At 43.7% G+C, this 9837-nt stretch overlaps 1 protein-coding gene across 1 annotated transcript; it reads right to left on the bottom strand.

The window, feature by feature from the left end:
• Window positions 1–1019: 1019 nt before the first annotated feature.
• TUBB6 (tubulin beta 6 class V) lies at window positions 1020–9629 on the bottom strand. Its single transcript, XM_065831315.2, has 4 exons — window positions 9474–9629; window positions 8745–8853; window positions 7730–7840; window positions 1020–2667 (listed from the first exon to the last, which is right to left on the bottom strand). Exons 1-4 carry the CDS (start codon window positions 9528–9530, stop codon window positions 1604–1606), a joined length of 1341 nt encoding a protein of 446 aa, XP_065687387.1. The 5' UTR covers window positions 9531–9629; the 3' UTR covers window positions 1020–1603.
• Window positions 9630–9837: the final 208 nt, after the last annotated feature.

The following is a 9837-nucleotide window of genomic DNA, read 5'->3' as shown; positions in this document are numbered from 1 at the left end:
CACATGGAAAACTTGTACTGGATTAAAACTGGTTCAGTTCCATTTCTGTGTAGAATAAAATTGGGCAGACAGCCTCAACTTATGTGATTAACACTTGCCTGGGTCATATACTTTATAAAATACTGTCTCCTTCCATAAATCCCAAACTAACAACATGTAACATAATCTTACTAGGAGCAATGGATCTTTGGAAATTACACTGTGTTTGCAAAAAGTGCCTTTTTAAGTATTGAGCAACACTTTTGCTTAGAAATTGCTTCTGAAGGCAAGAAGAAAAAGAGCAAAGAGTTCCCGAAACATTTAAAGTTTGGATTTCCAGAGGGTTTCTCCTCTGTTTGCTTATTTTGTTGCCTAGAAACTGACCTAAGTAAGAGATTCCATGTAGACAGATTGTTCTCTGGTAGAGGCTCTCTAATGGAGAAGGGCTGTTTAATTGATACGAGCAGAAACATGAGGCACGCACAAAGAGCAAATGCCCAACAGTCACTTTGTCAAGGCAGCAAGTCAGCTGGGACAGAGACCTTTCTGTTTCAGCTTTAGCGTAAGCAGATTAACTGTTGTTCATCTTTCATTTTGCCAGGGGTTTTGAATATTGTGGATAAATGCTTTTATTTGCCTTTTAATTTTAATCTGTTCAGTGATTTTAACCTATTATGGTAACAAGACATCAATGTGTGGTGAACTTATAAACCTGTGTAGTGAGATATATCAGCACATAGCCTACGTCCCCTCTCCTACCATGTTCTGTGGAGTATCTGTATTTCAGCTATATGGGCCAGGTGGAACAGAGATAGGAGTAGCACCTGTAACTGGGGAGAGCCAGAAAGACATGGGACCAGCCAGATATTGAGGTGCCACTTTAAACCCCAGGGATCCTTAAAGAATACATCCAAAATGGATAGATTTCATATACATAATCTATGATTATTCAGCAGCAAGTGACAGAGTCGCCTAGCATAAATCCAGCTTCTGGCCTGCAGCTCACTGGATATTTATACAGCATTGACTGCTCAAAACACTTTTGCTTGAAAGGATACTCATCTCTTTTATTTGGCTTTTAGAGGACTGGAGTCAAATATCACTGTTAACAGTTACTGTACAGAATAGCGAAATTTTTTTTCTTCTTTTTATTATGAATTCATTTGTTCCTGGCACTTTAGTAGTGTACATTTGGTACAGAATGAATACATCAAACCCACAAAATTTTCTTACTCGTAATTGGATGAAAATAGTGCAGCTCTATTTTGTAGATTTTCATGCCTATTTTACATCTTCTCTTGTACAACTTTACAAGTTATGAACTTTGGGGGAAAAAAAAAATATCCCAAACTAGAAATCTGTGTGTTCCAATTCTTAGGTCAAAGTCTTAACTGAATACCTTATATTTGTCTCATTAATAGAAACGGCCTGATTTCCAGAAATGCTGAATGTCCTCAGTTCTCTGTGACCTCAATGGACTCTGAAGAGCACCTCTAATATCTGAGGCTCACGCTCCTTTTATTCTTTTTGCTTGTTTTAATAAGCCTAAATAGAAATTGATAAGCTTAATTATTAGAAATCCAGATTTCAGTATTTGGCCTGCAAAACAGCGCACCTAATTTCTTTACTCATTGATTTCTTCTTCATCATCTTCAAATGCTTCCTCTCCGTCATTTGCTGTTGCTTCTTGGTATTGCTGATACTCTGAAACCAGATCATTCATGTTGCTTTCTGCTTCTGTAAACTCCATTTCATCCATTCCTTCTCCTGTGAACCAGTGGAGAAAGGCCTTTCTCCTGAACATGGCCGAAAACTGCTCTGAGATCCTCTTGAAGAGCTCTTGAATAGCAGTACTGTTGCCAATGAATGTGGAAGACATCTTGAGGCCACGAGGAGGTATGTCGCACACTGCCACCTTGACATTGTTTGGGATCCACTCCACAAAGTAACTGCTGTTCTTGTTCTGGATGGCCAACATCTGCTCATCGACCTCCTTCATGGACATGGGACCACGGAAGACAGTAGCCACTGTCAAATATCGCCCATGTCTTGGGTCACAGGCTGCCATCATATTTTTGGCATCAAACATCTGCTGGGTGAGCTCTGGAACAGTGAGTGCTCGGTATTGCTGGCTGCCTCGGGCTGTCAGAGGAGCAAAGCCTGGCATGAAAAAATGAAGGCGTGGGAAAGGGACCATATTTACTGCCAGCTTCCGGAGGTCAGCATTTAGTTGGCCTGGAAACCGCAGGGATGTAGTCACCCCGCTCATGGTGGCAGAAACCAAATGGTTTAAATCACCATATGTTGGAGTGGTGAGCTTCAGCGTGCGGAAGCAAATGTCATACAAAGCTTCATTGTCAATGCAGTAGGTTTCATCTGTATTTTCAACCAGCTGGTGGACCGAGAGTGTAGCATTATAAGGCTCCACCACTGTATCAGAAACCTTTGGAGAAGGCATGACACTAAAGGTATTCATTATCCTGTCAGGGTATTCCTCTCGTATCTTGCTGATGAGTAGGGTTCCCATGCCAGACCCTGTCCCTCCTCCCAGGGAATGAGTGAGCTGAAATCCTTGCAAGCAATCGCAGTGTTCACACTCTTTTCTTACTACATCAAGTACGGAATCAACCAACTCTGCCCCTTCTGTATAGTGTCCTTTAGCCCAGTTGTTTCCTGCACCAGTTTGTCCTAAAATAACATACAATAGGGAAAAAAAATATACAAAATTATTGGTAAGGTTTGATATTTGCATGTCAAATGGATTTACATCTGTAACAAAAGCTGCTATAAATCTGTCAGGTGGATAACTCTGCTCTTCAGTTTTGCCCACAAATATCTTCGTAAGTATAAACTGAAACTTTTTACATAGTCTCATTTTGTCTCAAATCCCTGGTAGTTTGCATTTATGCCTTTGCATGTTTCTTTTCTTTTTTGGTATTTAACCTTCCAGAAATGCAAAGATGGCCTTGTCTCCTTGTTTTGAAAGCTTTCACACTCCCAATCCTGCTTATTCCATAAACACAAGGTGACTGTTTAATATTTAAATACTTTTTAAGAACCGTGATGTATACAAAGCTAAACCACAGATACACATTCCTAAACGAAAGGTTCTTGGACTGTTCCCATGAGACATGGAGTCATTGTTGTCATTCAAGGATAAGGCTGGGCTTCAGGAGCTCTATTTAACTTGTTATATCAAGAACTATAGCTTTTTTAATTCATGGTTACCTAATCTGACTGAAAATACTGACAGACTGAAGCTTCGAGAATGTTATTTCAAAAATCTGGTAGTTAATAAGTGCCTTTTAGCTTTTACTGTTCTCCCTACAAACTCACTGTTCTTCAGGATCTGCAAAGCAACTTGCAAAATCAGATCACTGACATTTCATGGGTCCCTCTTTTTCTCCCCAAGGCTTCCATTTGCCTTTTCTGTGCCACTCAATTTATTAAGATGGACAATCTGGATCCTTTGCTATGTCACTATTTTGTTATTACTTAGATAATAAGGAGGATGAAATGGGGGGCCAGTTTTTCAAATACTCCTGTTCCTCATTGTGTCTACTACATACATACACTGTGCCACAGAAGTCACTTAATGCTACTCTTGAGAGGGGTGTTCAGAAAGAGGAACAGTTTCAGAATCAGGCATAGGGCTGTCAGCTTCTGTGTTGTTCTGCAAGACCTTCCCCTTCCTTCCTATTAACATATCTCATTTCAATTCCCAGTGCACCGTGTTGGTGCCGAACACATGAATCAGGGAAACTACTTGCTGGGATATTGTTTAAATATGATGCACTTTATTTTCACTGCATAAATGCTTGGTTTCCTCATGATGTATTTGGTTAGTTAATGCATTGTTCTGCAGGTTGCTATATTTTTCTCTCTTTGAACATAGGGAGCTCAGCACTTCCTGTCCAGCTGGGCAAAGCACAAAGTAATATCCTTCCAGAATTAAACATGTTTGTAACCATCTGGGGTCTGATTGAGCAGATCCCCTACTACAGACAGGGCAGCACATTAGGATGGACACTAAAAAGCACACAACGCTTCAAGATGCAGTACAATCCTAACAAAGCTAAATTCTGAGTTTAGGACTTCATTTTATAGATTGCCCCTTGTGTAAAAATTGTGTTGTCATTCTGTGGGCAGTGACATAAGGAAAGAATGAAGAACAGGAGGGAATGGAGAATACAAAGAAAGAACAAGGTAAAAGAAGAATTGGAGTTACTCTCACAAATATGGAAACATTATTTTAATTGTGGGGGGGCGGGGAATCAGTAAAGACTGATTTTACTTGCTTTTGCTTAGTTTGCAAATAAAGTTAGGAGGTAAAATACCGAACACTGAGGTGGACCTGTCCTCCTTCGAGCCTTCCACTGCACTACACTCCCTCAGTCTTAATCTGAGTCGAACTCCTGGATGCCCACACAACTACTACCACCTCTGTATTGCGCTAATACAACCTTTGTATTTAAATTGTTGAGTGGAACTGTAGCAGCAGTTGCCTACACCAGTACCAATGGGTTCTCTCTAGCCCACAACTATCGACTACTCCCATGCACTTCATCCACTAGTCAGCCATCTGTCAAGGATCTCTGACATTGGCATTTGAAATTTTCTGCTGTGCAGGAATCCAGACCTCTTACCCACAACAATGCAGTACAGTCTGGAGGTGCCATGGGACTGACAAGGCTGTCACACACCTGGAGATCTTGATCATGACCCTGTGAAACCCTACTGGATACCCTCCACTTACCAAGTATATACCAAACCTCTGAAAAATTTTAGACAAACACATAAAATCATCAAGTCCCCTGGGATTAAATCTCTATGTGAAAAATAAGCACGTGTCCGTAGAAACCAGGAATCAGCAGATTTTTTGGCAATCCTTGCAGTGAGCCTCTGCCTTTTTTTCTCTCTTCCCCCTGGACACTGTTCAAGACCAGGGTGCTCTCTCTTTTTCTGGGATTGGCTGCTCAAAACAGATGAGTTTTTGAGGAATAGCACTGAGTATCTTTTGTTTTATATTCTATTTTCCGTTATATATATAGTGGTAGTAGTATTTTGTTATTGTATTAAACTGCGCTTATCTCAGTCCACAAGTTTCTCCCCTTTTAATTCTCTCGTCTGTTTGGTGAGGAGGGGAGGGTAAGAGTAAGCAAGCAGCTATTATGGTTTTGATTGCTAGCTCGGGTTAAACTGCAATGATTGTATGCAGCCCATCTCTAGCATCCTGCATCTGCCTTTTCTCACTGCACATTTACTGGGTTTACACAAGGGAGTCTACACAACACAATCCCACAACTGATGTGCACTCTTGGTACCTTCAGATCCTTCTACCACTATTTCTTTCTCCAACACATCGTAGCTTTATCACACATATTCAGGTTGAGCTGCACATGCATAGAAGCTGTTTGTCTAAAAGTCCATTTATTTTTTAATCCCTAAAATGGCAACTATTTCCTGCAATCTGCTTTCACTCCTTTCCTCTCTTCACTGCTGGAAACACAAGATAAACTGACAGATCAGTAGCTTGCAGATTAACTCTTAGAAGCCCAGTGTGAACGGCCTTAGTGTAGAACTAATGGTATAATTCAGAGGGAAGGACAGCTTCTTGGACTAGCAGCCATCTTGTGGTTGCCCCTACCAGTTCAGACGATTGAAATTGGGGTGGCATCTATGCAGTAAAACTATCGGGAGTGTACACAAGAATGAGAAATGCAAAATATACACATGAAAACTGGCTAACAAGAAGAGCTACATCAGAGTTCTTAACAACTCCTGGTGGGCAACTGTATGCTGTCAGAAGGCCAGGAGACCTGCTGCTCTTGTATAGCAGCTTCATTCCACTTGCACTTCTTCACATTTTGGATCACCACCTTGCCAACACAAGCATTTAAGCTCAAGGATTATTTTGTGTCCACCTGAGTCTCCTGCTAGTCTCAGCTAAAACTCCTGTATCTGGAGGGTGTTGTCATGTACTCAATATACCTGAATGAAATCCTGACTGATGGTCCACAGTTACTTGCTATAGAGACAGGTATGCATGCAGGCATATACAAGCAGAGGCAGAAAACATCTCCATCAGAATGAACCCTTACAGCCTGGGGTACAGCAAGTATGGAACTGCCAGCTTCTGCCACAAAATCCTTTGTAATCCCAGGCCAGATTTTTAAAAGAGAAAATAAAATGCTTTGTTGGCTTTTGACACAGAAGATCATTACTTCAGCACTCAGGCAGCCATTCTGCATTATTCAGCAGGTTGGAAGGACAGTGCCTGATGCTGGCAGGGGCCTCTGTCAGATAGGAGTTGATCACATGCTGTTGGTTCATTGTTAGTTTGGCAGAAAGGGAGTACAGTGAACTGGACTATTGTTGAAGACACTCTGAATTGATTTTGCTCTGTTTTTACTGGTGGTATGCCAAACTGTAAATCTCCAGTTCAGGTATTTCCATAGGTCAGGTGAATCCACTTTTGGAGGCTCGTGTGGTCCATGCAGAAGAAAGGAAGGAAAGGAGAAACTTGAGCATAGAAACATACATCATAAAGCTGCCTATGTCTATGGCTTTTCTCCCCAAGTTGACTTCCGTATGTTGTAACTTAAAATTTCTTTGAAAAAGACCCTTAACATCTCTGCTATGGGGTATACAGGAGAACGATAGTGATAGCGTTAAAAGTTTGAAGTCAGTTAAATACTCAAAGTGACTCTGTATGGCTTCTTTACTCCCCACCTCAACAGCAACAACACAGACTGAAGTTCGGTTTATACCACCTAAATAATGTTTATCTTTTCTCTGTCTGTCCCTGGCATTTTTCCTTCCTTATGTTAACACAATATACCAAACTAAGTTGCAACTTAAGCTTGCCTTGGCAGGAAGAAATGTGTTTTGTGGCTAGTGCAGACTTGGAAACCAAAAGGACATGAGAGTTCTCATGGTAGCTTTCATTCAGACTTCCTGTTTCAGCAAGTGGATCATTTAACTTCCACACACTGTTTCTCCTTTAGTGCAAAGGGACTGATAATGTTTCTGTACTTTGCAAGGATGCTACAAAATTTAACCCTGGTAATGTGCATTTCTAAGCTTAGATGGAAAGTACTACAAAAGTCCAAAGTGAAACAGTAAAGGTTAGAACAACCATCTTCTAGAACACTGCAAAACCAGAAGTTCCCCAAGTGCTCTCAGGCTGTTCCTCATTATGTTGGAAAATAACCCAGTAAGTGGCTATATATGACAGTCTTTTTCATATTACAGTTGGTCTTCCTGTACTGTTTACTATTCTGCAAGAATCTGTTGAAAAAGTTGAATTACACAGACTACAAAAAAATGTAATGCTCAAGCTTTTAATGCAAATATGAAGAATATGAAGAATAGTCCGGTTGGTTTGTGTCTGAGGTTTTTCCCCCTCTCCATTTTCTGCAAAATTTCCATGCATTTTGTTGTAAAGAAGTGGTCTCAGGGTTTCTCTGGAGTTCATGTATATGGAAAGCCAATGTGCTTTGTCTGAATGCCATAGGAAAGTTTCAGTAGTTTGCTAATTGAAGGAATAATTAACAAAGGAATGACTTTTCCAGTTAACAGGATCTTCTAGCTGACTTACAGATAATTGTAATTGTATTGTTAAGCTAGTAGGATTTCTCAGTACAAACAACTACTTTGGAATAGGGAGCTTAAATGCATTTTGACTATTCACTTGGTAATCAAGCATCTGTTGGATAGTTTTGTTTTTTAAAGAGTGATATTCACATACCAAAGATGAAATTATCAGGCCGAAAGAGCTGACCAAAAGGACCAGATCGCACACTATCCATGGTTCCCGGCTCCAAGTCCACTAAGACTGCTCTTGGTACAAATTTCTGGGCTACAATAAAAAGTAAGCATGCCCTTAATGTTCCGAAATAAGCTAACACAGTTACAGGTCTCAATACACAAATACATTATATCTCATACTATTATTCTAATTAAGACTGTACATATATAAATATTACTGATACAGGAAATCATGGTGATGAAAAAACTCAGCACCATAGGAACGAATCAGTTCTGCTTGAAAGACAAATCTGACATCTTTTTGGTCCTACAGATGGTAGGTTACATTTTGCAAACTCTGTTTTAGCAACAGATAAAGAATCTGTATCCAGCTGAAGTTGTTCCAGGAAACCAAGGCAAATAATATCAATTAACCTGAACTGGACAAAAGGTGAAACATTTGCACTTGCAGGTTCATGTCAATAGACCAAAGAACTCATGATCCCCATTTTATACTGTTAACACCCTTTAACAACAGACTGACTCAGAGGATTTAGCCACCTTTTGCATCTTATTAATGAATCACCATTGACTTCTGCATTACCTGTGGCCCAGTCCTCTCAGTCACAAAATCAAGAGTACTACAGACACAGGCTCATATAATCAATACTTTAATTTGGGGAAACTGATAAGACACATCTGATGAAACAATAATATGTTTAAAAAGCAAGGGTCTAGCAGAGTGTTAACTAATAAATAAGCCTCCACCTCTGAGGACAACTCCTTGTGTCATTTTTCTCTGCTGGGGGAGATAACACCCAGTTTTAAGTTTCTAAGAAAGCAGAAAATCTTTTCTGTGTATAATGCGATGAGTTGGGATCAGATATGGGGGCTGATGGCACGTGAAGAGCATAACCAGATGTGCAATAGGGCTTCACAAACCCATTTTCTCCCGAATACCTGTGCCACTTCCCACAGAGACCCCTGTCCCTCACCCCTCCCCGTCCCACACTCACACGATGATTCGTTATAGTAGACATTGATCCTCTCCAGCTGCAGCGCTGAGTCACCGACATAGCCTCCGGCTGGGTCAATGCCATGCTCATCACTTATCACTTCCCAAAACTAAGGGAGGAAAAGGAGAAGCGGGTTGGGAACTGCCCCGCGGAACACCGGCGGCCCTGCCCTGCCCAGCCCAGCGCCCCGGCTTCAGCGCGGGCGGGGGCGGCAGCCCAGCGGCTCGGCCCGGACCGGCCGCAGCTGCCGGATTCCTGGCGTGCCCGCCGCCCCTCCCTGCGCGGGACGGGACGGGACAGCACAAGCCGGGCGGGCACCAGCATTTAAACCCAACGGACAAGCGGCCCGGCCGCCAACTCCACGCCCGGACGGGCTGTGGCGTCCCGGCGTCTGGAGGGGGCCGCTCGGGCTCGCCCTTGAGCCCCGGCCTGGCCAGTTTAAACACACAAAAAAAATAATAAAATAATAGCAATTTGAAAAGCCCCGTTTGGTTTCGGTGCTTCCCAAAGCCATTTATGGTCACGGAGAGAGGCGAGATGCGCGGCGCTCCGAGCCCCGAGCGCGCCCGGCGCCGCTCGGCAAGGGGAGCGGGACGGCAGCGGCCGGCGGTGGGGAGCGGCGGGCACAACCCCGCCCCGCCGCGGCACAGCAGCCCCGCAGAAGCGGCCGGGAGCGTCGGGCAGGCACTGGGACACTCCGCAAGTAGCGGGGGTCCCCTCAAGGCTCACCTTGGTCCCGATCTGGTTCCCGCACTGTCCCGCCTGGATGTGCACGATCTCCCTCATGGCGATGCCCCGGCTCTACCACCGCCGCACCCGGTTCTGCGCGGCGCCAGCCGCCCGCTCGCCGCTTTATGGGCTCCGGGGCGGCGCGCGCTCACCACCCCCCCTCCCCCCCCCAACTTCGCCTCTGCGTCTCGCCCAACGGCCGGCGCCCCGCGCGCGCGCTCCGCCAACGGCCGCCCCCAGCGGGGACCGCCCTCGAACCCACAGCGGCTCGGGGCCACCCGCTCCCTAACATCGGCCTCAGCCAGGGTCCTCTGGCCCCAGAGGTGTCTCTCATCCCCGCTGTGCTTTCCGCCCAGCCCGTGTT

This window comes from Patagioenas fasciata, chromosome 2 (assembly GCF_037038585.1).
Source record: "Patagioenas fasciata isolate bPatFas1 chromosome 2, bPatFas1.hap1, whole genome shotgun sequence".
NCBI classification, from domain to species: domain Eukaryota; kingdom Metazoa; phylum Chordata; class Aves; order Columbiformes; family Columbidae; genus Patagioenas; species Patagioenas fasciata.
This window is presented reverse-complemented; position numbering and strand designations above follow the sequence as displayed.